The sequence below is a fragment of the Loxodonta africana genome, chromosome X, assembly GCF_030014295.1.
Source record: "Loxodonta africana isolate mLoxAfr1 chromosome X, mLoxAfr1.hap2, whole genome shotgun sequence".
NCBI classification, from domain to species: domain Eukaryota; kingdom Metazoa; phylum Chordata; class Mammalia; order Proboscidea; family Elephantidae; genus Loxodonta; species Loxodonta africana.
The window spans coordinates 124,340,138-124,367,994 of NC_087369.1; the positions used below are offsets into that span (position 1 = coordinate 124,340,138).

General features: G+C 42.1%; 2 protein-coding genes across 4 annotated transcripts in view; both read right to left on the reverse strand.

Annotated features, from left to right (window-relative positions):
* Window positions 1-11,012: 11,012 nt before the first annotated feature.
* On the reverse strand, window positions 11,013-14,521 carry TMSB15C (thymosin beta 15C). Of its 2 annotated transcripts, none has more exons than XM_064278652.1 (3): window positions 14,414-14,521; window positions 12,579-12,683; window positions 11,013-11,441 (listed from the first exon to the last, which is right to left on the reverse strand). In XM_064278652.1, the coding sequence occupies exons 2-3, from the start codon at window positions 12,676-12,678 to the stop codon at window positions 11,404-11,406; spliced, it is 138 nt and encodes a 45-aa protein (XP_064134722.1). In that variant the 5' UTR covers window positions 12,679-12,683; window positions 14,414-14,521; the 3' UTR covers window positions 11,013-11,403. The 2 variants fall into 2 exon arrangements, with proteins under 2 accessions (XP_064134722.1, XP_010593007.1); XM_010594705.3 differs by lacking the exon at window positions 14,414-14,521 and adding an exon at window positions 14,180-14,287.
* The window catches only part of SLC25A53 (solute carrier family 25 member 53), a 38,740-nt gene continuing 25,357 nt past the window's right edge, over window positions 14,475-27,857 (reverse strand). For both annotated transcript variants that reach the window (XR_010319827.1, XR_010319826.1), the window contains one exon: window positions 14,475-14,579. The gene's annotated coding sequence lies outside the window, so the exon portion shown is untranslated. The remainder of the gene's footprint in view (window positions 14,580-27,857) is intronic.

The window sequence follows — 27,857 nt, forward strand, 5'->3', positions numbered from 1 at the left end:
TGTCCAAACAGTGCAGCCCAACCCCACGCTCCATTGGCTCAGCCAATGAAAGCCCTGCAGCCTCTGAGCCACAGCCATTGGTTTAAATTGTGGGGCGATGACCTGAGTTGAGCCAATAGGAGCATTCCTGGGGTGTCCAGCCATGGAGATTGAGGAGGAAATTGATGTGATTCTTTGCGCGTTGTTTGTTTGTCTGTTTTTATTCATGGACATTTAAGAATATGAATTCAGAGCTGGTAATGGCCATGTCTCCTACCTCTTGTATCAAATTATGAGAATGATGCTGACCAATTCAGAGAATTAAGTTGCCTCCCCCCTTCTTTTTCCTCAAGCTATTTGAATGTTGAACTTTTTTCCCCCCACGTTTAAACACGTGTTTTGACAAAATTAAGCTCACTGCCTTAACTTTGGAGGATGAAGACACCTCCCCCAGTCCAATGCTCCACCCCAAATGGGATTGGTCCTGATTCTTGACTCATCATCAAACTCTGCCTCTTTAATCAGGGACTGTCATTTGGAGGTAAGAGGAGAATAAGGGTGCGGGGTGGCGGGGGTGGAGTTCAGAGGAAGCTTGAAAAGCGGCTATTTATTCTTTGTCTTATTCCCAAAGCTTTTTCCAAGCAATGTCCTAATTTTGCCTGTTGTCCCTGTAATTCTTAGTAACATCCCTTCCACTCTCAAACACATCCCAATTTTCCACTCTGTACTTCCCAAGGTTTCCAGATCAGGTAAAATGTTGTGAGCATTGTACCTCTAAGATCTTTGTTGAATGGACAGATAAATTAATGTATAAGTGAACGAACATGTGTTAGACAGGAGAGTGATCCTCCCCCCCTTCCCCGACTACTGGTAAGACCACTTGCATTGCATGGCTAGTCCACTCGGCCCTCTTGGATGTATATGAGACAGGCAGCCTCAGAGCTCAGCACTTCTAAGAGACACCTGCCGTGCTGTTTCCGAGTAGAATACCCTGTACATTCTTCTGAAACTGACCTTGACAAGATAACCATAGAACGGGCCAGAAATTGTCCTTGACAAGATAACCACAGGACAGCCATAGTGGGCCTCACCCGGTTTTTAGCAGGTTTTCTATGCCATCTTAACACTTCAAGTGACCTATTAGCTCATTAAGTGCAAAATACATATAAGCACTCTGCCTCTGCGTGGAGATTTCACATGCTAATGAAGAAAAATCAACCTCTTCCTCCACCCTGGAGAATGGAACCCGTGTCTAGAGAAAATGCATAGTCATCCCCAAGCCCTGAGTGCCTGCATTAAGGTCAATCCTGAATATTCATGATGAATTTACATTGCATCATCCACTCTCTGTGAAACCTACCTCCCCAAGCTGCCTGCGAGCAGTCTTGGAGGCAGGAGCCCCCACTGCCTCCTTTCCTTGGCCAATGAAATGAAGGGGCCTTTCTGATCTCCCAACTCGGCCTGTTGTTTATTGGTGGTAACAAGTCGAGCTGAGCAGAACTTGGGGTTTCCACACAGCAACATATATACCATACTCCCCTGCACTGAACTTTTCTTTCCTATCTGTCTATAAAGCAGGGCTTGGAACTGGTTTGATCCATTTCAAACCCCTGCTGAGAATTTGCATTTCTAACAAGTTCCCAGGTGATGCTACTGCTACTGGCTAGGGACCCATTCTGAGAACCACTAGTAGAGCAGTGGTTCTCAAAAATTTATTATACATAAGAATCACCTGGGGGTTTTGTTAAATTGTAGTTTCTGATTCAGTATTTCTGGGGTGGAAATGCAAATTCTCAGCAGGGGTCTGAATTGGAACAAACCAGTTCGAAGTCCTGCTAGTAGCTGTCTGATTCCCAGTATTAACCCCACGAGAATGGGAGTGAGTGTTTTCTGTAGTCTGCTTATCTCATGGACTCCTTCCAATAACCCTTTGGAAACCCTGGTGGCGTAGTGGTTAAGTGCTACAGCCCAAAGGTCGGCAGCTCAAATCCGCCAGGCGCTCCTTGGAAACTCTACGGGGCAGTTCTACTCTGTCCTATAGGGTCGCTATGAGTCGGAAACGACTCCACGGCACTGGATTTGTTTTTTTTTTTTTTTTTTGATTAATAACCCTTTGTAATATAGACTCTTTTTATCCTCATTTTTTTTGGCGGGGGGGGGAGGGGGAGGAAGAGAAAGCAGACAAGGCACAGAGAGTCTAAGTAACTTGTCCAAAAAAAAAAAAAAACTTGTCCAAAGATCCCACAAATGCTAAAAGAAAAGCAGAGGTACAAACCCAGGTCCATCTGAGTCCAGAGCCCAGGCACTTAAACATCTTCTCTCATCTCAGACTCATCTCAGACTGTGGATATGGTGCCTGCCTTCAAGGTGTGGATACGCAGGCAGTCTGAGGTGGGCCTCCCTTTGCAGCAAGCCTCTTCATAGATCTTTTTCTTGAAGGCGTTGTGATGAGCTCAGAGTTATAAAAGCAAAAGCATCAAGTTAGCCTTCCTGCAAAGCTATACAATGAATCTGATTTGTTTGTGCAACCACAGAAGTTCTTCAAGCAGCACTTAGTTCAACACTTCTATGGTTAATTCCGAGTTGCAATAGCTGTCTTAAGCATATATAAGCCATTCCGCTTTCCATCAATGTGGCCAATATACCATGTTGCAAATTAGCAGGGGAAAGGGTGGAAAGCAAGGCATAAGAAAATATTTCAAGTTGGGATAAAACAGCAATTACTTGATGATCCACACTCAGCCTTCTACACCCCAACGTTGCTGCAGAAACATGACTGTTGTTTCCACATGAAGAATATCCAGTTATACCATCAGATGTATTGGTGATCCGTTCAATCAATGCGCTTGCCTTTAATTACTAGCCACACAGTTATGTCAGTGTCCTTACCTGGCTCTTTTTTTTTTTAATATTATTATGCTTTAGGTGAAAGTTTACAATGCAAATTAGTTTCTCTTTCAAAAATTTATACAAATTGTTTTGTGACATTGGCTGCAGTCCCTTGCATTGTGTCAGCACTCTCTCTCTTTTCCTTTTCACCCCAGGTTCCCTGTGTCCATTTATCCAGTTTTCCTGTCCCTTCTTGCCATCTCATCTTTTCTTTTGAGCAGGTGTTGCCCACTTGTTCTCATATACTTGATTGTATTAAGAAGCACATTCCTCATGTGTATTATTGTTTGTTTTATAGGCCTGCCTAATCTTTGGCTGGAAGGTGGATTTTGGGAGTAGATTCAGTTCTGAGCTAGCAGGGTGTCCAGAGGCCATAGTCTCGGGGGTTCCTCCACTCTCTGTCAGACAAGTAAGTCTGGTCTTTTTGTTGGTGAATTTGGATTTTGTCTTACATTTTCCCCCCACTCTGTCCACAACTGTCTATTATGATCCCTGACAGAGCGGTAGGTGGTGGTAGCTGGGCACCATCTATTTCTTCTAGGCTGAGGCTGGTGGAGGCTGTGGTTCATGTGGTCCTTTGGACTAATGTTTTCTTGTGCCTTTGGTTTTGTTCATTCTCCTTTGATCTGGATGGGATGGGACCAATAGATGTATCTTAGATGGCCACTCGCAAGCTTTTAAGACCTCAGACACTACTCACCAAAGTAGGATGTAGGATATTTTCTTTATGAACTGTGTTATGACAGCTGACCTAGATGTTCCCCGAGACCATGGTTCCCAGCCCTTAGCCCCAGTAACTAGGTCCCTCAAGGTGTTTGGATGTGTCTAGGAAGCTTCTTTGATTTTGCCTTGGTCAAGTTGTGCTGACTTACCCTACTTTGTGTGTTGTCTTTCCCTTCACGAAGTTAATACTTATCTACTATCTGATTTCCCTTACATGGTTCTTTAGAGATGTTTCCTTGCCATTTGATATGCCTGGGGAAAACAAAATATACGGTACAGTAGTAAAATCAATGGCTTGATTATAATTGTTACTATTTAAAACAGTGATTCCTAGCACCTATTAGCCAGATTATTGAGTGAACAGAATTTACCGTTCTTTTGACCTTACCAGTTTACTGCACTCTCCTTCTTTATCACCCTTATAGCCAACACTCCTATGTTGGTTTGTGTTGTTTAGACCAGACATTGCAATAGTACTAAGAAGAGTCACCATTGACTGGACAGCAATGGTTCCAAACTCTATACTAAGCACTCTATGTAGAATACCTCAGTTACCTTTCATGACATCCCCATGAAGTAAATAGTGTTATACCTCCATTTTTTAAAATAATTTTTATTGTGCTTTAAGTGAAAGTTTACAAGTCAAGTCAGTCTGTCACATATAAGCTTATATACACCTTACTCTGTACTCCCACTTACTCTCCCCTAATGAGTCAGCCCGCTCCCTCCTTCCAGTCTCTCCTTTCGTGACAATTTTGCCAGTTTCTAACCCTCTCTACCCTCCCATCTCCCCTCCAGACAGGAGATGCCAACACAGTCTCAAGTGTCCACCTGATACAAGTAGCTCACTCTTCATCAGCATCTCTCTCCAACCCATTGTCCAGTCCCTTCCATGTCTGATGAGTTGTCTTCGGGAATGGTTCCTGTCCTGGGCCAACAGAAGGTTTGGGGACCATGACCACCGGGATTCTTCTAGTCTCAGTCAGACCATTAAGTCTGGTCTTTTTATGAGAACTTGGGGCCTGCATCCCACTCTTCTCCTACTCTCTCAGGGGTTCTCTGCTGTGCTCCCTGTCAGGGCAGTCATCGGTTGTGGCCGGACATCATCTAGTTCTTCTGGTCTCAGGATGATGTAAGTCTCTGGTTCATGCGGCCCTTTCTGTCTCGGGCTCATAGTTATCATGTGACCTTGATGTTCTTCATTCTCCTTTGATCCAGGTGGGTTGAGACCAATTGATGCATCTTAGATGGCCGCTTGTTAGCATTTAAGACCCCAGACGCCACACTTCAAAGTGGGATGCAGAATGTTTTCATAAGAGAATAATTTTGCCAATTGACTTAGAAGTCCCCTTAAGCCATAGTCCCCAAACCCCCACCCTTGCTCCACTGACCTTTGAAGCATTCAGTTTATCCCGGAAACTTCTTTGCTTTTGGTCCAGTCCAGTTGAGCTGACCTTCCGTGTATTGAGTATTGTCCTTCCCTTCACCTAAAGTAGTTCTTATCTACTAACTAATCCATAAATAACCCTCTCCCACCCTTCCTCCCTCCCCGCCTCGTAACCACAAAAGTATGTGTTCTTCTCAGTTTATACTTTTTCTCAAGATCTTGTAATAGTGGTCTTCTACAATATTTGTCCTTTTGCCTCTAACTAATTTCACTCAGCATAATGCCTTCCAGGTTCCCCCACGTTATGAAATGTTTCACAGATTCCTCACTGTTCTTTATCGATGGGTAGTATTCCATTGTGTGAATATACCATAATTTATTTATCCATTCATCTGCTGATGGTCACCTTGGTTGCTTCCAGCTTTTTGCTATTGTAAACAGAGCTGCAATAAACGTGGGTGTGCATATATCTGTTCATGTAAAGGCTCTTATTTCTCTGGGGTATATTCCGAGGAGTGGGATTTCTGGGTTGTATGGTAGTTCTATTTCTAACTGTTTAAGAAAACGCCAGATACATTTCCAAAGTGGTTGTACCATTTTACTTTCCCACCAGCAGTGTATGAGAGTTCCAATCTCTCCACAGCCTCTCCAACATTTATTCTTTTGTGTTTTTTGGATTAATGCCAGCCTTGTTGGAGTGAGATGGAATCTCATCGTAGTTTTAATTTGCATTTCTCTCATGGCTAATGATCGAGAGCATTTTCTCATGTATCTGTTAGCTGCCTGAATATCTTCTTCAGTGAAGTGCGTGTTCATATCCTTTGCCCACTTTTTGATTGGGTTGATTGTCTTTTTGTGGTTGAGTTTTAACAGACTTATATAGATTTTAGAGATCAGGCGCTGGTCGGAGATGTCATAGCTGAAAATTCTTTCCCAATCTGTAGGTGGTCTTTTTACTCTTTTGGTGAAGTCTTTAGATGAGCATAGGTGTTTGATTTTTAGGAGCTCCCAGTTATCTGGTTTCTCTTCGTCATTTTTGGTAATGTTTTGTATTCTGTTTATGCCTTGTATTAGGGCTCCTAAGGTTGTCCCTATTTTTTCTTCCACGATCTTTACCGTTTTAGTCTTTATGTTTAGGTCTTTGATCCACTTGGAGTTAGTTTTTGTGCATGGTGTGAGGTATGGGTCCTGTTGCATTTTTTTGCAAATGGATATCCAGTTATGCCAGCACCATTTGTTAAAAAGACTATCTTTTCCCCAATTAACTGACACTGGGCCTTTGTCAAATATCAGCTGCTCATATGTGGATGGATTTATATCTGGATTCTCAATTCTGTTCCATTGGTCTATGTGTCTGTTGTTGTACCAGTACCAGGCTGTTTTAACTACTGTGGTGGTATAATAGCTTCTAAAATCAGGTAGAGTGAGGCCTCCCACTTTCTTCTTTTTCAGTAAATGCTTTACTTAACCGGGGCTTCTTTCCCTTCCATATGTAGTTGGTGATTTGTTTCTCCATCACATTAAAAAATGTCATTGGAATTTGGATCGGAAGTGCATTGTATGTATAGATGGCTTTTGGTAGAATAGACATTTTTACTATGTTAAGTCTTCCTATCCATGAGCAGGGTATGTTTTTCCACTTACGTGGTCTCTCTTGGTTTCTTGCAGTAGTGTCTTGTAGTTTTCTTTGTATTGGTCTTTTACATCTTTGGTAAGATTTATTCCTAAGTATTTTATCTTCTTGGGGGCTACTGTGAATTATACCTCCATTTTTATGGGTAAAGAAACTGAAACATAAAAGATTAAGTCACTTTCCCACTATCATATAGGTAGGAAGTTGCCAAGCCAAGAATAAAACATTTTTCAATGCATTTAAGAGACCAGAGCAACACATTCTTATTAGATGTGAATATGCATTACTTTAAGTTCTAGGGCATTTATAAAACTCGTTTGGCTGTGCCTTTTCATAAAGATTTTAAGTCATGATACTAAGTTAGATTTTTGATCTTTGGAAAAGATGATGCAGACATGAAATTCTATTTGGCTGTTTCTTGTAATTAGTTCTCAGCATATTATTCCTTTCTGACCTTTTGCTCTTTTCTGTTCTTGGTAACAAAAGTCATGTCTCCCTGTGTACAGTGATGAGATAAATGTGTAAATCATTGCCCAGGTAATTCAGCTACCTCGTAAAGGATGTGGATGAGAAGACAACCATGTAGCCTTAGTGGAAGTTGCTATTCATTACAAAGGCCAACCACAGAAACAGGTGAGCTGAGCCAAAACCTGGCTATCTTGCCATGTACAGGTACAGCCTGAGCTGGGGCCAAGGGAAGAAGATGCTGGATTCCAATCATTGCTCCCAGTGATGTGTCTAGGATTATAGAAAGCTAGACCTAAACTGTCATGATGGCTACTGGATCAGAATGAAGTAGGGACACTGGGACAGCCAAGTGCCAAGAAAAAGCCTTCACCTCGGTGGGCAGTCCTCTTCTAAGAAAACTTATTTCAGGGTGGGAGATGTGCTCTGAAGCAGGTGGAAAAGCTCAGGGCTTGATTCAGAAGACAGGACTACGTCTTTTTTCCTTATGCAAAGCAAGGAGACCAGAGGAAGGACCTTTTGTATTCTCTTTGTCTACGTGGTAATAATAATTATAATAATATGCCCCCCTCATCTATCCCTGCCTTCACTAGGTCTCTGCTTACTAATTGCTTGTCTCCTTATAATTCAGGTCCGGCCTCTGTGAAAATACATCCGAGCTCTAAAACCTAGCTGCACAGAAATGTGTGATGGCTGGAGTCTGTGCAATATATACATTCCCTTACTAAACAGAGTTTATTACTTTTGACTCGATTTCCTACCTCTAACAGTGCTACTCATTGTAGGTCACTATACCTTGAAGGAGCAGCAGACTGTTCCAGGAACATGCCAAGGCTTAATACATACCCGCATTTTACCTAGGACTCTCTACATACTCTATTTGGGCACAGAGTCAGTCATCTGTATTTCTTACCTTATTCTTTCTATGATACTGTAAGTCCCTGTAGGATAAGAACTTTCTCTTACTTATCTCTGTATTCCCTACACAACCCTTTAGACATAATAGGCTTGTCTTAGTCATCTAGTGCTGCTATAATAGAAATACAAGTGGATGGCTTTAGCAAAGAGATATTTATTCTCTCACAGTCTACTAGGTTACAAGTCGAAATTCAGGGTGTCAGCTCCAGGGGACATCTCTCTCTGTGTCAGCTCTGGGGAAAGATTCCTGATCATCAATATTACCCTTGTCGAGGGCTTCTCAGGCGCAGGGACCCCAGGTCCAAAGGACAGCGCTGCGTCGCTTCTTTCCTTTAAATCTCAAGAGATTGCCTCAAGACACAATCCAATCTTGTAGATTGAGTCCTGCCTCACTAACACAACTGCTGCCCATCCTCCCTCATTAACATCATGGAGGCAGGATTTACAACATACAGGAAAATCACACAATACTGGGAATCATGGCCCAGCCCAATTGATACACACATTTTTGGGGAGACATAATTCAACCCACGAAAAGGCTCTTGACAAATGCCTGCTGAATTGCAAAAATGTTTTCTCCTTCCCCAGTGTCTATCCTGGCTAGCCATTACAGCCCAGGCCTAAAAACGCTTTTAGTGGTGCACTGTTTATCTCAAGCAGTGGTTCTTAGACTCAAGTGTGCATCAGAGTCACCCGGAGGGTGTGTTAAACCACAGATTGTTGGGTCCCTCCTCCAGTTTCAGATTCAGTGGCTCTGGAGTGAGTCTGAGAGTTTGCATTTCTAACAAGCTACCAGTTGATGCTGATGTTTCTGGTCCAGGGACCACACTTGGAGAACCAATAATCTAAAGTAAAAATCCTGTAGTCTAATTACCCCATCTGTTTCCTGTCTCGAGGTCAATACTGAAACCTGTGAGAACCGGAACTCGATGAGACTGCCTTGTTTTTCTGGGTCTCACATGTTTTCTGCCTTTGACGGGGTGCACTCTTACCACTTTTCTGTCACTCCTATTCGTGGGAAATATTTGCAGTTTCCTTCTCTGACAGGTTGCCACCTTATACAGGTTCTGGCATTCGCAGGTTTTACTCTACTAAGTTTCAGAAAAGAAACATTCTACATGAGAGACCCAGAAGACAGATATTAGAAACAAAACATTCAGTCACACATCATAAACAGGGAAGTATATATATATGTATATATATACACACACTATCATTTTATAAGACTATGACAAGACAGCATCCATTTTCTTCACTGAATTGGAATCTCTGGGGGTGGGGCCCAGGAATACCCACTGACCAACCAAGGGTGATTCTGATGCTCACAACTCAGGGACCACCCTTTAAGAAGTTCTGAGAGATATAACCATGAAAATAACCCATTGCTGACGAATCCATTCGGACTCATAGCAACTCTGTAGTACAGAGTAGAGCTGCCCCATAGGGTTTTCAAGGAGCAGCTGGTGGATTCGAGCTGACACCTGAGCGAAGTCCTGTACATTGTCCTCAGTTACCTCCTTTATTGAGTGTCACCTTATCCTATGTGACCTCAAGAACATGTCTTTCCCTCTCTGGGCCTTGGTTTCTTCACTTACCAGATGCAGCTCTGCCAAGCAACATGCTCTAGGCCCTGCCATCAAATCACCTCTTTTTCCTTTCTCCATAAATGTAGCTGCTACAGCAAGACCTTAATAAGTGAGTTTGGGGCCCTAAATCTCAAATCACATTCCTGCTTATAATGGGCTTATTAGGGGAAAAATAATCTCCCCCTGGTTAGAAAGGGGGGCCCTGGTGGCGCAGTGGTTAAGCATTTGGCTGCTAACCAAAAGGTCGGCAGTTCAAACCCACCAGGCGCTCCTTGGAAACACTATGAGGCACTTTTACTCTGTCCTGTAGGGTCGTTATGAGTCAGAATCGACTCTACAGCAACAGGTTTGGTTTGGCCAGAAAGGCTAATAACTAGAAAAGTAGCCTCACATTATATATTTAAGAAATGCAGGGCAAAACTACTCCAGGCAAGAAATTCTTTTTACCACTCACATTTGCATGAGTATTCACTTAGCAGCTACATGTCTTTCACCTCCTGCCATGTACCTCTCATCTGCTCCCACTCATTTTAACACTTACACTGCCCAGGGTGGAGTCAAGACTTTAGTGAAAAGGATGGATATTAGACGCAACTGAACATTTGGAGTTATTGTTCAGACCCAGCTCAACTGCCAATATTTGTGCACTTTTAAAGCCCTTTTAAATGGGCCTAATCTTGTGCTGGATTAATATGCAAATGCAGAGGTGGCTAAATCTATCATGGATGTATAGCATCTTTATCAAATTTGCAGATAGCAACCCTGAAAGGAGGGCAAATGTGTTGGCTGATAGAATCAGGATCCAAAGAGATCTGGTAATGGGTTAACTGAATGTATCTATGGTGCAACCGCGGTGGTTTCCCATCTGTGTAACCTGGGTCCAAAAGACCTGAGAAGTTTTAGCTGGAGAAAATGTGGGGTTATGGTTGGCAGGCAAACAACTGACTTCAAATACTGGAGGAGGGATTAACTACACTGTGTGGGGCTCCAGTCCTAGAACTATCAAATACAAGCTGCAAGGAGGCAGGGGTGGGCAGTGTGTAAGCAACATGTCTCTGGCTGAAAGGGGCTGAGTGACTATTGGACAATGGTTTCAAGCAGGAGGTAAGGTATTGGTGATCAGCATAGCCATTTCTAAGGCTCAAATCCTCTGGTTAGACTAAGCCTTGTTATTGTGCCACCTCATTGACACTTGACTGGTGTTGATCCACCTACTTCCAAGGCTCTCTAACTCTATGATTCCAACTCTAGGGAAAAAGCACCTAGGATCCCCAAGGCTGAACCCACTGAACTGGACAGAGGAGAGCATTGCCCATGTGAATAAGCTGCTAAAGCAGCTATCTCTCAACCATTTTGTTTGGCTGAAAACAGTACCCTTATGTGCTGTCACTCCTTAGAAGACCAACAAGAATGAACCACAGGAGTCTCAAGATACTGATTTTATAATTTTACTGCTACATTAGAAATGAAAATAAGTTGTGAGAAGCAGAAAAAACATGGAACTTCATGAAGATTATAGAGTAATGGAGGTGCCCATTGGAGAAGGTTAAAAATGGCTTACCCCGTAGGGAGGGCAAGGACTACACACCCAAAGATCTTCCGTGGTGAGATCATTTGCCATGTGGAATTTATATACCAATGGGAAGTTTAAAAACAAAGGTAATGGAGCATTGGCTACCTCTGACCTCTTAGCCAGAGAGTGGATGAGAAGACATCAGAAAACGCCTAAAATCTCTACAAACACATAGGTTTACAAAGCTCAAGCCTATAAAACAAGACACTCAAGCAACGTTGAAATTTTCTCTTGGGAGGAGGTCTCCATTTTATGATGTTTGAACACATTCTTTCTCCTGCTGGATAGCTGGAAAAAAAAAAGTTTATTAAGAGAGTGTTTTCTTAAGATTACCTAGTTTCTTCCAAAAGAGCTCTTTGCCAAGCCATGGAAGACTGCCACACATGCTTTAAAGTTAGAATGACAAGGCACTTGGTCACAAATCTTCCCAGTAGGTGTGCAAGCATGTGTGTGCTTGCATGTGTGTATTAACCACCTGACACTCATGAAACTCTACGTCAACCGTTTTTTCTTCTTTTTTTTTCCATTCGAAACGTAGATTTATGCTGTTGTCATTTTTCCCATAGATGATTCTAAGACTGAGGAGCAACTATAGCATTTGCTTCAGATTTCTCTATCGCTATACATTTAGGAAAATACACCCATTCAGATAATTTTAACTAACTTTGGAACTCTCAAATAATGGTAACATGACAAAAAGGTCCCCTCATCTTTTGTGGATACGCTTAAGAGTTTCACCAACAGGCTTAACTCTGGAGGGCAAAACTGATCCCTTAAGTCTGGGAGCTTTGAGTATCTCCAAAATCTTAACTTGTTCTTCTGCCTTATGTTGCCATCAGAGGAGACCAAAACCTCAGAGTTTTTCCACTTCTTTCAGTATGAGATCAAGGACCCAAATTGCTAGACATAGAAAAATGCCAAGTAATCATAAAGTTGGCGAAACTAAGATTTTCTGAGTGTTATGTCCACTATGGAAACCTTGATGGCATAGTAGTTAAGAATTCAGCTGCTAACCAAAAGGTCGGCAGTTCAAATCCGCCAGGTGCTCCTTGGAAACCCTGTGGGGCAGTTCTACTCTGTCCTATAGGGTCGCTATGAGTCGGAATCGACTCGAGGGCAGTGGGTTTGGTTTTTTTTTTTTTATGGCCACTATTTCAAGATTGGTTTTAATGTAGGTTTTAGTAATTCTCCAGCAAGAAACTAGTTTTTATTTCCCCCCTTACTAGCAGGGACTATCAGGTGAGAACCACTTACATAACCCAAGTAAAAAAAAAAATAAGAAGACAACTATTTGGTATTTTTAACTGTTGTTAAATACAAGACTCTATTGCTTACTTTGTGGTAATTTTACTTAGAAGAGTTTATTTACTGAACCTATTTACTCTTACCATTGTTCATCCCCACTAGAAACCCCCCATGACTTACTTTCCTTGGAGGGAAGAGTATTTTTTTCTTCAGTATTAGTTTTCTTCAGTTTTGACTTGTCAAACTTCTCCACTTCGGACAAGTCTGGTTTATCACTCATCTTGCCTAGAACAACAACGACAACCACAACAAAAAACATTAAAAAAAAAAAAAAACCTAACTGGCAGAACTATTATTAGAGCCAAATTATTATCAGAGCCAACTCTTACTACAGCCACTTAGTATCAATGTGTATTTTACCTGATGATTTCCAAAAGGAAAACAGCAACAAGTCTTCCATGTTTTTATTAGAATATTTTCAATTCCACATCACTACTCCACTTCTGATAGGCAATACCATATTTTTACGCAAACAACGGGCATCTTCCACATTTGCTTGCCAACCACACCCTCCCCTGTGAGGCATTCTCACAAGCTCTGCCGTGCCAATTCTTCTCTACATGTTGCTGTAAAAAAAAATTACCATAGCGCGCCTACAACGCAGCGGTATTTTTATTGCGTAAAAATACAGCAAATGCCTTTTGGATCAAGATGCACTAGAAACCAGGAGCCAATATGTCTGACTCCTTTAAAATCACAGCAAAGGTAAAATGGTGGTGATAGAAGCACAAGAGCTGAGAGGGATAGAAGAAAAAATAAGGACTGGGTTTAACAGGAGATGATAGTATTTGAGCGCCTTTAGTTTCTATTCAATTTTTTTGATGTTTTTACTTGGGGATAGAAAGTAACACACAAAAAGTGTGGCATAAGTTGCACTAGTTTATTTCCGTTTTTACCTGCTCAAAGGTAGATTAAGGAGCTACAATAAAACAGTAAGAGAAGGAGGAGATTTAATCTGGTCATAACTAATTACTCGTCTCACAACATCTCCTGGAGGCACTGGTTTGTAAACGTTGTAAGAAAGGGGCAGCTAATTAGATCCAGGGCTTGAGCAGAACAGGATAAACCAAAAAAAAAAGAGTTGAATCTTATTTCACTATTTTTTTCCGCAAAGGAAGAGGCGAGGAAATTTGGCTGTGGACAAGACGGAATGCCTGGTGCCCTGGGAACATTCGAGTTTGTCCAGAAGAGACAATAGGGGACTCCAGGAACTGGAAAGCAGAGCTCTCATGCGCGTGCCTGGCCCCACCCCGGTGGGGTACAGACACGTCTAGTGCCCAGGGCAGAATGCAGAGGCCCCCAATCAACCAGAAGTCCCGAATATGCCTCCATCCAGTCGAAGTCACCCTAAGACATCCTTTGCCCAGCGATCAAATGCCAATCTCCAAAATTGGGGAAACCAAGACTTAATATATAAATAGTAACAGAGCTGGGTGCCTAGCCACTCCAGAGCGGCCCTGCTAGTAGCCTCGGACCGGCCTCTACCGCGGAGTCCCATCCCTCCCATCCCCGGAGTCGGGGGGTGGGGTGGACTCGGCAACTCGAGCAGAAGGTGCCGCCTCAGAAGACAAAGGCACTGACTCGCCCAGCGGCGCAGACACTAAACGCCAGCCCCGACCCCGGCCCCTCCAACTTCCTAAAGCCCCACACGCCCAGCCCCAGAGCCCCCACGCCCTCCGGTCTCCAACGTCCTCTGGCCCCAGGAGCCCTCACGTCCTCACCTGAAGGCTTGAAGATCCGTTAAAGGCCAAACCCTAGGATGAACTATCTCTCACTCAGGGCGAGGTTAGTGTTCCCGCGCACAACCCTGCAATTATAAGCCGGTAGCAGGCCCCGCCCCACGCCCGCCCCAGTCTTCTCTGACTGGTCGAGGCATCTTGGGCTCGCCTCCCCACCCCTCCCGTTTTAGCTTCGCAGACCTCCGCCCACGGTCTCCCCTCTACTTAGGACCTTACCTGCTGCAACAGTGTCTCCTGAAGTCACACCGGATCCCGCCTTTCCGGGCCCCGCTCCAGCCCTCTGGTTGGCCAAGAGATCTCTGGCTCGCCGCTCCCGGCCCTCCCTGCTTTAGCCTTGAGGGTCCGCTTTGCCTTCAATCCTCATCCACGATAATAGTAACCTCTACAATAAAAAGGAAATCCTGGTGGCATAGTTGTTAAGAGTTTGGCTGCTAACCAAAAGGTCGGCAGTTCGAATCCATCCGGTGATCTTTGGAAACCCTATGGGGCAGTTCTACTCTGTCCTATAAGGTCGCTATGAGTCAGGCTCGACTGCTACGGGTTTGGTTTTGGTTCCAGTTAACTTGGAACGTCTGCAAACTACGAGATCCAAGCTGAATCAGCCTAAATCAGGCTCTCTGGATTTTTTACAAGCATATAAGTGGGAGTGGAAACCCTGGTGGCATAGTGGTTAAGTGCTACAGCTGCTAGCCAAAAGGCTGGCAGTTCAAATCCACCAGGCGCTCCTTGGAAACCCTATGGGGCAGTTCTACACTGTCCTATACGGTCGCTATTAATCGGTATCGACTCGACGGCAATTTTTTTTTTTTTATAAGTGGGAGTACGAAGTGATGACCAAACAGTGGTTTGGAAACCGTGCTCAGTGTCTTCTGATGTTTGTCCAGGTCGTGGAGGAGGCATGCTCGTGGTGAGGGTGGGTTGTTCAGGGTCATTCACTTCCACATTTCTATGACAGTGGTGCTCTCCCATGTGAAAGACACATTTCCGATTTTCTCATCCAGTGAACATGATAGCAGTCAGAGGAATCTGAGGCTTTACATCTTTATATCCGCAATCCCTAGCACTTTGGTTGGAGCACAGTATATTTAAAAAACCATTGCCATAGAGTCGATTCCAAATCATAGCGACCCTATAGGACAGAGTAGAACTGCCCCCATCGGGTTTCCAAGGAGCAGCTGGTGGATTTAAACTGCTAACATTTTGGTTAGCAGCCAAACTCTTAACCACTACACCACCAGGGTTGCCAGTAGACACTAGAAAAGCCCTGGCAGTGGTTTAACCTGGCGCAGTGGTTTAACCTGGCGCAGTGGTTAAAGTGCTTGGCTGCTAACCAAAAGGTCAGCGGATCGAACCCACCAACTGCTCCGCAGCAGAAAGATGTGACAGTCGGCTTCGGAAAAGATTATAGCCTTGAAAACCCTATGGGACAATTTTACTCTGTCTTGTAGGGGGTGACAGTTCGAACCCACCAGCCACTCCTTGGAAGCCCTATGGAGCAATTTTATTCTGTATTGTAGGGTCACAACGAGTCAGAATCCACTCGACGGCAATGAGTGTGATCTTTTTTGTTGATTGAGGTAATAAATCCAGGATAGCAGAATTTTGGAGTAGCAGCACCACCTAGTGTATATTAAAAAAACCAAAAAAACCAAACCCGATGCCGTCGAGTCATTGAGACTCATAGCGACCCTATAGGACAGAGTACAATTGCCCCACAGAGTTTCCAAGGAGCACCTGGTGGATTTGAACTGCCGACCATTTGGTTAGCAGCCCTAGCTAGCGCTGTAGTAGACACTAATAGTGTCTACTAAAAAAAAAAAAAATAGTGTCTACTAGTGGGGGATAAAATGAGAATCCGATAGTTCAAGGTCATCTTCTGATTACTCACCCAGAACCTTAGATCTTAAGATAAAATGGAAGTAAGACTATGTTTTAAGCTTGCACCCCATATCTTCCATATGGTTTATCTGCGGTAGCATAAATCTACATAGATCAAGGATTTCTCAAACCTTCCTCACAATTCACCCTACCTCACTCCATTCCTTTTTCTATGCTCCTGTAGCATTTTGTGTCGATTTGAGAATTTTATATATTTGTTGGAGAAACTTTTAAAACACAAAGGTACACTCATTCAACAGATAATACTTATTGAGTACCTATGATGATGTTGCAGGCGTTAAATATAATGAACACCAGTGTTTCGGCCTCTGAAATTTGAATGTTGTTAACATTTAGTTATATTTATCTTTTTCCTGCCTAAGGAATGAAAACATTATGGAAAAATTGAGGTTTAAGTGACCCTCACCCCATTTCCATTCACCTTCTTACTTCCCCAGGGGTAGCTCTTTCCTGAATGTCATGCATAGCCTTCCAGCTCATTTTCTTATCATTACCCGTACAGATATTACACATCTCGCTTTCCAGAAGCAGTATGAAGCATTGTTTGAACCAGTATTCTGGGCCTAAGACTGAGCTGCCCATATCACCTGGGGTTGACAGCAAGCCCCAGACACTCACCTCTTCCTACTCCAACACTTAAAAACTCTGCTACCCCAGCCCTATCCTACTCAAATCCATCAAAACTCATCTAATGATGACATTTATCCCCACCTCAACTACTCACTCACATGGCCATACCCTAGACCTTGCCATTGCAACCATGGCAACCCCTCCATAATCTCAGTTTCAAACATCCCTCTGAATGACCATCATCTCCTCTCTTTGGTACTCTAACCTCACTATCCTTCAACTTCACCAGTATCTCCAAATCACTGAGCCTACCAGATTTTCACCATCTCTTGCTCCCTTACTGTCCTCTCTCCCCTCCTTCCCTATTTCAAATATCATGCTCAATCTTTATAATCCCCCTTTACATATCATATACATTCCACTATCCTACCCCTCCCTCACTTTGTGTTACTTTCTTGCCAAAATTGTAACTCTGGTTAAACCCAATTGTGCCTTAACGAGGCTGCACCAACATAGCTAAACATGACTGGAGGAAAACACACAGCCACACGTCTACTATCAGTTTAAATTCATGACCATAAACCTCAATTGGGAGCTTAATCCTGCCAGGCAATCATCCTATAGGCCTCCTGTCCCTTAACTTTCTAACTATTCTAAATTACCATTTCACAACTTCTCTTTCCTCAAACACCCAACACCATCTACCCATTCCAATTCTTAGCTTTCTTCCTGTTTTGCTAGAATATTGAAACCACCAGAAGAGAACTTTCACAAACTTCCACCACCACAGTTTCACCTACCTGCACCTGCATCTGTACACAAGGCCTTCCTGTTGATATCATACAGGAAATTTCCAGACTCCCCTCTAAAGCCAGCCCCTCTACTTGCCCACCAGGTCTCACTCTCTCATACTGACTCAGTGATACCGCTACCATCTCTCTGCCCTCTATCTCCCACATCATCAATGCTATACTGTCTACTGGATCATTTCTATCAGGATACAATAATGCTGTTATTTTTCATCCTCATCCATATACATTCTAATCATTATATATGCATTATCTTTGTACGTATATTCTCTTGATCCCACTTTCCCCCACCTGCTATTACTTCATATCCTTGCTCCCTGTTGTGGGATTGAGTTGTATTCCCACCCTCCCCCAAATATGTGTTGGAATTCTAACCACTATGTCTGTAGATCTAATCTAATCACTTTCATGATGAAATTTAATATAACGTAATAAATCAGATGAGGTCATACCAGTGTGTGTCCTGAACCTAATCACTTCTGAGTTACATAAAAAGCAGCATACACACAGAGATGCACATACACTGGGGAAGACACATGCTATGTGAGGATTGCCAAGAGCCAAGGAAGGTAGGGGGCTATCAACAGGGAAGTGCTACTGGGTCAGTGTTACTGGATCGGGGTCCATGCCCTGAAGCAGTCGAGCCAATGAAACGTACTCCAAGTCAGAAAGAGAGAGAAAGCTTATTCAGGAGATGTATACATCATTGGGGACCCAGCAGCAACACAGGCTGCCTCTATGGAGTCCCAAAGAGCAATTTTTACATCAGAGTTTATGTATCATTTTGGCTAGGATTACCTAATGTTTTTAAGCACGTAGCCCACAGATGGTCGTATGCATCACCAAACAACTACAAGAAACTCTTTATTAAACTAAAGATATGCATGTTGGACATCTGGACTCTAATCTGTATGTTTGTAACAGGCTGAAAAATGCTTACATAAGAATCTCCCAGCTAGTGGAACTGGCCTGCCAAGTCCACGCTGACTGAGATAAGGAGCAAAAAAGAAAGTTGCAGATCAAAAGCCCCGGGCAGCCTTCCTAGCTGCCATCTTGCAGGCTGAAAGCAATTTCTCAAGAGAACAAAGAAGAGGAGAGAGATCAAGGCCACAGGAGCTGAGAGGGCTCCGCACCCCTTTGGAAGAGACCGGTGCAGCTGGTGCAATAAAAAATGCTTATAGATTACTTAGAGCATCATTATGGCGTTAGTTTTGTCAAGGTCTCAATCACCCATTTTGAGTAGGAGAAAATGTGTTGCAAGGTATTAGGGTCACAGAAAGACTCTACACAGCAGAGACCCTGATTTGGACTTTTAGCCTACAGAATTGTGAGAAAATAAATTTCTGTTCTTCAAAGCCACCCGCTTGTAGTATTAGTGTTATAGCAGCACTAGCTAAGACACTAACCTTTGATAAATATTTCTTTCATAGATATATGTCATATATGTTTTCATGTGCAATATAAAGCATTATTTGAACCAGTGTTCCTGTCTAAGACCACGCTCCCCCGACCTTCTACCTACATCAATCTAGTGTCAAGAGGGAGCCCTAGACAACCATCTTTTACTACTCTTACCCTCTCTGCCTACTCTCTTCCTTACTCACTCTGCCCAGTTGGGTTCTCCCTGCTATTCCTCAAACAAGCCATGCTCACTATTGTCTTAGGGCCTTTGCAGTGTCTGTTCCATCTGTCAGGAAAGTTCTTCGCCCAGATATCTACTTAGACTAATTTATTGTCCCTTGTAACAGTTGTCTTTATTCACTGTTGCTAAATTTTCTCTTCCTATTCTCTCCTAAATCCATTCCACTCAGGGTTTCATCTCTACTACTCCACTAAAATTGCTCTTGTCAAGGTCATGAATGACTTCCACATCATTCAATGCAATGGTCAATTCTCAGTCCTCACCTTACTTGACCTATATCAGCAACTTCTGGCACAGCTGATGAATCCTTCCTCCCTACTTCACTGTCTTCACTTGACTTCTAAGACACCACCCTCTCCTGGCTTACTCCCACCTCACTGGGTGCTCCTTCTAAGTCTCCTTTGCTGGCTCCTCCTCTTCTCTCAGACCTCTTAAATTGGGAGAGCTACAGGATCTATCATTTTGTCATATTGAAGGGGCTTGCATGTTGCTGTGATGTTGGAAGCTATGCCATCGGTATTCAGATACCAGCAGGGTCACCTATGGAGGACAGGTTTCAGCTGAGCTTCCAGACTAAGACAGACTAGGAAGAAGGACCTGGCAGTCTACTTCTGAAAAGCATTAGCCAGTGAAAACCTTATGAATAGCAGCAGAACATTGTCTGATATACTGCCAGAAGATGAGCCCCTCAGGTTGGAAGGCACTCAAAAGACGACTGGGGAAGAGGTACCTCCTCAAAGTAGAGTCGACCTTAATGACTCGAAAGGAGTAAAGCTTTCGGGACCTTCATTTGCTGATGTGGCAAGACTCAAAATGAGAAGAAACAGCTGCAAACATTCATTAATAATCGGAACCTGGAATGTACAAAGTATGAATCTAGGAAAATTGGAAATCATCAAAAATGAAATAGAATGCATAAACATTGATATCCTATGCATCAGTGAGCTGAAATGGACTGGTATTAGCCATTTTGAATCAAACAATCATGTAGACTACTACGCTGGGAATGACAACTCGAAGAGGAATGGTGCTGCATTCATCATCAAAAACAATGTTTCAAGATCTATCCTGAAGTACAACGCTGTCAGTGAAAGGATAATATCCATACACCTACAAGGAAGACCAGTTAATGCGACTATTATTCAAATTTATGCACCAACCTCTAGGGCCAAAGATAAAGAAATAGAAGATTTTTATCAGCTGCTACAGTCTGAAATTGATCGAACATGCAATCAAGATGCATTAATAATTACTGGCGATTGGAATGCAAAAGTTGGAAACAAAGAAGAAGGATCAGTAGTTGGAAAATATGGCCTTGGTGATGGAAACAATGCTGGAGATCAAATGATAGAATTTTCAAGACCAATGACTTCTTCACTGCAAATACCTTCTTTCACCAACATAAACGGCGACTATACACATGGACCTCGCCAGATGGAACACACAGAAATCAAATTGACTACATCTGTGGAAAGAGATGATGGAAAAGCTCGATATCATCAGTCAGAACAAGGCCAGGAGCCGACTGTGGAACAGATCATCAATTGCTCATTTGCAAGTTCAAGCTGAAACTGAAGAAAATCAGAGCAAGTCCACGAGAGCCAAAATATGACCTTGAGTATAAATCCCACCTGAATTTGGAGACCATCTCAAGAATAGATTTGATGCATTGAACACTAGTGACCGCAGACCAGAGGAGTGGTGGAATGACATCAAGGACATCATCCATGAAGAAAGCAAGAGGTCACTGAAAGACAGGAAAGAAAGAAAAGACCAAGATGGATGTCAGAGGAGACTCTGAAACTTGCTCTTGAGTGTCGAGCAGCTAAAGCAAAAGGAAGAATTGATGAAGTAAAAGAACTGAAGATTTCAAAGGGTGTCTCGAGAAGACAAAGTAAAGTATTATAATGACATGTGCAAAGAGCTGGAGATGGAAAACCAAAAGGGAAGAACACGCTCGGCGTTTCTCAAGCTGAAATAACTGAAGGAAAAATTCAAGCCTCGAGTTGTAATACTGAAGGATTCTATAGGGAAAATATTAAATGATGCAGGAAGCATCAAAAGTAGATGGCAGGAAAACACAGAGTCATTTTATACTAAAGAGAATTACTTGACGTTCATCCATTTCAAGAGGTAGCATACGATCAGGAACCGATGGTACGGAAGTAAGAAGTCCAAGCTACATTGAAGGCATTGGCAAAAAACAAGGCTCCAGGTATTGACAGAGTATCAGTTAAGATCTTTCAACAAATGGATGCAGCACTGGAAGTGCTCACTTGTCTATGCCAAGAAATTTGGAAGACGGCTCCCTGGCCAATTGACAGGAAAAGATCCATATTTATGCCTATTCCCAAGACAGGCAATCCAACCAAATGTGGAAATTATCGAACAATATCATTAATATCACATGCAAGCAAAATTTTGCTGAAGATCATTCAAAAGCGGCTGCAGCAGTATATCAACAGAGAACTTCCAGTAATTCACGCCAGATTCAGAAGAGGACGTGGAACCAGGGATATCATTGCTGATGTCAGATGGATCCTGGCTGAAAGCAGAGACTACCAGAAGGATATTTACCTGTGTTTTATTCACTACACAAAGACATTTAACTGTGTGGATCATAACAAATTATGGATAACATTGTGAAGAATGGGAATTCCAGAACACTTAATCGTCCTCATGAGGAATCTGTACATGGCTCAAGAGGCAGCTGTTGGAACAGAACAAGGGGATACCGTATGGTTTAAAGTCAGGAAAGGTGTGTGTCAGAGTTGTATCCTTTCACCATACCTATTCAATGTGTATGCTGAGCAAATAATACGAGAAGATGGACTATATGAAGAAGAAGGGGGCATCAGGATTGGAGGAAGACTCATTAAAACCTGAGTTGCGCAGATGACACAACTTTGCTTGCTGAAAGTGAAGAGGACTTGAAGCACTTACTGATGAAGATCAAAGACTTCAACCTTCGTTATGGATTGCAGCTCAGCATAAAGAAAACAAAATTCCTCACAACTGTACCAATAAGCAACATCATGATAAATGGAGAAAAGATTGAAGTTGTCAAGGATTTCATTTTACTTGGATCCAGAATCAACACCCATGGAAACAGTACTCAAGAAATCAAAAGAGGGGGCCAAGATGGCTGACTAGGTAGAAGCTACCTCGGATCCCTCTTGCAAAAAAGACTTGGAAAAACAAGTGAATCGATCACATACATAACAATCTACTAACCCTGACCATCAAACACAGATCTAAAGAGTTGACCTGAGTGACAGAGACTGAGAATGAACAACCACGGGGAATGAACGACTGCTTTCGGAGCCTGGAGCCAGCGTCCCAGTTACAAAACCTTGGCGCCGGGCTTCAGACTGGGCACAGGGGAGCTGAGCACAGCATCCTGAGATGGGCCAAACATGGGAGGCAGCACTAGCCCCCAGAAGTGACCTCAGGGGAAGCCCAGCCAGTGCACACAGGCAGTGCAGCGACGCGGCTGACAGGAGGAGAAGTCACCGGGAGACAGTGACTGATTTTGGAGCCTGGAGTGTGGCGTCCCAGCCAGGGAACGTTGGCACTGGGCTTTGCACTGGGAGCGGAGGAACTGACCATGGCTTCTGAGACAGCACAAGCACAGGACGCAGGCCTGACCCTCGGGGGCAATCTCGACCCAGCCAATGCACACAGCCTACACACCCCTCAGGAATCTCAGATAAAACAGTCACCACCAAACAAGATAAGTAACTTTGTCTATATTCCGGGGTGCTGTGTATCTGATCCCTCCTCTCCTCTTCCCAGGAGGCTTCATTAACATTGGAATTTCCTGGGCCAGAGAGTGAACTGCTCTGCGGTTTTTCTTTTTTCTATTTTGGTCTTTTCCTAACCCATTCTCCTGGCCTGAGAGAAGCAGCTACAAAAAAACCCAGGGACCAAATATCCTTCCCTAATTGGACTAAAAATACAGAACCAGCTCCAGCCAAGCATATGAGATCCACAGTCTTGGGCTTTCATCCCTACAGGGAACAAGGTAGGTATTATAATGCAAAGGCAATTCTGATAGGGATCTGACTGTGATTGTTTTAGCAGATTACTGGAAAGACAAGTTTACCAGGTCTGATATCTCTGTGTAATCAACAGAGCCCTCACTGACCCACAACAGGGAACTGAGGGCTGAAGCTCCCCCCAGACCACCTAGCCTCCTGCCTTAGGGGTCTAAGGATGGTGACACCTACCAATCTGTAGAGGTACTTGCATTGGGGGCCTAAGATACAGCTGCAGAGCCCACCCACCGAAGTGCTTTAGGAATAGAGACACACCTACCTCGCTGGCACTTGGGGGAAGCCTGTCAGCATCCTGCCCCCCTGGAGTGTGACCCCCTGCTGCTACTAGAATCTGGTGCACACAACTATCACCACTACTCCTCTAGGTGGATAGGTGACAGTCTGCACCACACACTTGGTGACCGAAAATCAGATTCTACTCAAGAATAGTGAACGGACTCTTAGACTTATATATCTGGTAACAGCCCAAACCAGCTGGTAATAGGACATAAGTGATTCAAGGGCTACAACAATCAAGACAGTGCAATCTAGTAGCCCATCTACATATATTGAAAGATAACAAAACAAGATAAGACTCAGTGAGCAAATATAAAATAAATCACTACAATATCTTATAGATGGCTCGGAGACAGCAGTCGACATCAAACCACATAAAGAAGCAGACCATGATTGCTTCTAAAACTCCACAAAATAAAGAATCAAAATCGTTCCCAAATGAAGATACAATCCTGGAATTGTCAGATGCAGAATATAAAAAACTAATTTACAGAATGCTTCAAGACATCAGGGATGACCTCATAAATGAAATAAGGCAATCTACAGAAAAAGACAAGGAACACACTGATAAAGCAGTTGAAGAAATCAAAAGATTATTCAAGAACATAGTGAAAAAATTAATAAGCTGCAAGAATCCATAGAAAGAGAGCATTCAGAAATCCAAAAGATTAACAGTAAAATTACAGAATTAGACAACTCAATAGGAAGTCAAAGGAGCAGACTCGAGCAATTGGAATGCAGAGTGGGGGACCTGGAGGACAAGGGAATTGACACCAATATAGCTGAAAAAAAAAATCAGATAAAAGAATTAAAAAAAATGAAGAAACCCTAACAATCATGTGGGACTCTATCAAGAAGAATAACTTGAGTGTGATTGGAGTCCCAGAACAGGGAGGGACAACAGAAAATACAGAGAGAATAGTTGAAGATCTGTTGGCAGAAAACTTCCCTGACATTATGAAAGACGAAAGGATATCTATCCAAGATGCTCATCGAACCCCATATAAGATTGATCCAAAAAGAAAATCACCAAGACATATTATCATCAAACTTGCCAAAACCAAAGATAAAGAGAAAATTTTAAAAGCAGCCAGGGAGAAAAGAAAGGTCTCCTACAAAGGAGAATCAATAAGAATAAGTTCAGACTACTCAGCAGAAACCAGGCAGTCAAGAAGGCAATGGGATGACATATACAGAGCACTGAAGGAGAAAACCTGCCAGACAAGGATCATATATCCAGCAAAACTTTCTCTCAAATATGAAGGTGAAATTAAAACATTTACAGATAAACACAAGCTTAGAGAATTTGCAAAAACCAAACCAAAGCTACAAGAAATACTAAAGGAAATTGGTCAGAAAATCAATAATATCAGATACCAGCACAACACAAGGTCACAGAACAGAACATCCTGATATCAACTCAAATAGGGAAATCACAAAAACAAATTAAGATTAATTTTAAAAAAGAAAAAAATGCTCAAAGCAGGGAATCATTGAAGTCAATATGTAAAAGATCACAATAATCAAAAAGAGGGACTAAATACAGGTGGCATAGAACTGCCATATGGAGAGGGAAACAAGGCGATATAGGACAATACAAGTTAGGTTTTTACTTAGAAAAATAGGGGTAAATATTAAGGTAACCACAAAGAGGTATAACAACTCCATAACTCAAAATAAAAACCAAGAAAAACATAATGACTCAGCAAACATAAATTCAACTACTATGAAAATGAAGAACACACAATTTACAAAGAAAAACGTCTCAGCACAAAAAAGTAAGTGGAAAAATGAAATTGTCAACAACACACACAAAAAGGTATCAAAATGACAGCACTAAACACATACTTATCTATAATTAGGCTGAATGTAAATGGACTAAATGCACCAATAAAGAGACAGAGAGTCTCAGACTGGATAAAGAACCACGATCTGTCTATATGCTGCCTACAAGAGACACACCTTAGACTTAGAGACACAAACAAACTAAAACTCAAAGGATGGAAAAAATATATCAAGCAAACAAGAAGAAAAAAGAGCAGGAGTAGCAATATTAGTTTCTGACAAGATAGACTTTAAAGTTAAATCCACCACAAAGGATAAAGAAAGACACTACATAATGATTAAAGGGACGATAGATCAGGAAGATATAACCATATTAAATATTTATGCACCAATGACAGGGCTTCAAGATACGTAAAACAAACTTTAACAGAACTGAAAAGTGAGATAGACACCTCCACAATTATACTAGGAGACTTCAACACACCACTTTCGGAGAAGGACAGGACTTCCAGTAAGAAGCTCAATAGAGACACGGAAGACCTAATTGCTACAATCAACCAACTTGACCTCATAGACTTATACAGAACACTCCACCCAAAAGCTGCAAAGTATACTTTTTTTTTCTAGTGCACATGGAACATTCTCTAGAATAGATGACATATTAGGTCATAAAACAAACCTTTGCAGAATCCAAAACATTGAAATATTACAAAGCATCTTCTCAGACCACAAGGCCAAAAAAGTGGAAATCAATAACAGAAAAATTAGGGAAAAGAAATCAAATACTTGGAACCTGAACAATACCCTGCTCAAAAAAGACTGGGTTATAGAGGACATTAAGGAGGGAATAAAGAAATTCATAGAATGCAACAAGAATGAAAACACTTCATATCAAAACCTCTGGGACACAGCAAAAGCAGTGCTCAGAGGTCAATTTATATCAATAAATGCACACATACATAAAGAAGAAAGAGCCAAAATCAGAGAACTGTCCCGACAACTTGAACAAATAGAAAGTGAGCAACAAAAGAATCCATCAGGCACCAGAAGAAAACAAATAATAAAAATTAGAGCTGAACTAAATAAATCAGAGAACAGAAAAACAATTGAAAGAATTAACAAAGCCAAAACCTGGTTCTTTGAAAAAATTAACAAAATTGATAAACCATTGGCCAGACTGACTAAAGAAATACAGGAAAGGAAACAGATAAACTGAATAAGAAACGAGATGGGCCACATCACAACAGACCCAACTGAAATTAAAAGAATCATATCAGATTCTTACGAAAAATTGTACTCTAACAAATTTGCAAACCTAGAAGAAATGGATGAATTCCTAGAAAAACACTACCTACCTAAACTAACACAATCAGAAGTAGAACAACTAAATAGCCCCATAACAAAAAAAGAGATTGAAACAGTAATCAAAAAATTCCCAACAAAAAAAAGTCCTGGCCCGGACGGCTTCACTGCAGAGTTCTACCAAACTTTCAGAGAAGAATTAACACCACTACTACTAAAGGTATTTCAAAGCATAGAAAATTATGGAATACTACCTAACTCACTCTATGAATCCACCATATCCCTGATACCAAAACCAGGTAAAGACACCACAGAAAAAGAAAATTACAGACCTATCTCCCTCATGAACATAGATGCAAAAATCTTCAACAAAATTCTAGCCAATAGAATTCAACAACATATCAAAAAAAAATCCACCACGACCAAGTAGGATTTATACCAGGTATGCAAGGCTGGTTTAATATTAGAAAAACCATTAATGTAATCCACCATATAAATAAAACAAAAGACAAAAACCACATGATCTTATCAATTGATGCAGAAAAGGCATTTGGCAAAGTCCAACACCCATTCATGATAAAAACTCTCAGCAAATTAGGAATAGAAGGAAAATTCCTCAACATAATAAAGGGCATCTATACAAAGCCAACAGCCAACATCACTCCAAATGGAGAGAGCCTGAAAGCATTTCCCTTGAGAACGGGAACCAGACAAGGATGCCCTTTATCACCGCTCTTATTCAACATTGTGCTAGAGGTCCTAGCCAGAGCAATTAGGCTAGACAAAGAAATAAAGGGCATCCGGATTGGCAAGGAGGAAGTAAAATTATCTCTATTTGCAGATGACATGATCTTATACACAGAAAACCCTAAGGGATCCTCCAGAAAACTACTGAAACTAATAGAAGATTTTGGCAGAGTCTCAGGTTACAAGATAAACATACAAAAACCACTTGGATTCCTCTATATCAACAAAAAGAACATCAAAGAGTAAATCACCAAATCAATACCATTCACAGTAGCCCCCAAGAAGATAAAATACTTAGGAATAAATCTTACCAAAGATGTAAAAGACCTATATAAAGAAAACTACAAAGTACTAGTGCAAGAAACTAAAAAGGACCTACATAAGTGGAAAAACATACCTTGCTCATGGTAGGAAGACTTAACATAGTAAAAATGTCTATTCTATCAAAGGCCATCTATACATACAATGCACTTCCGATCCAAATTTTAATGACATTTTTTAATGTGATGGAGAAACAAATCACCAACTTCATATGGAAGGGAAAGAAGCCCCGGATAAGTAAAGCATTACTG

What these genes read in the sequence shown, in the direction of transcription:
- TMSB15C (XM_064278652.1), bottom strand. Translation starts at nt 12,678, where the DNA reads ATGAGTGATAAACCAGACTTGTCCGAAGTGGAGAAGTTTGACAAGTCA. An exon ending in TACTCTTCCCTCCAAGGAAA is followed by an intron (nt 11,442 to 12,578) that starts GTAAGTCATGGG and finishes TTTTTTTTCCAG; the next exon opens with CTATCCAGCAGGAGAAAGAA.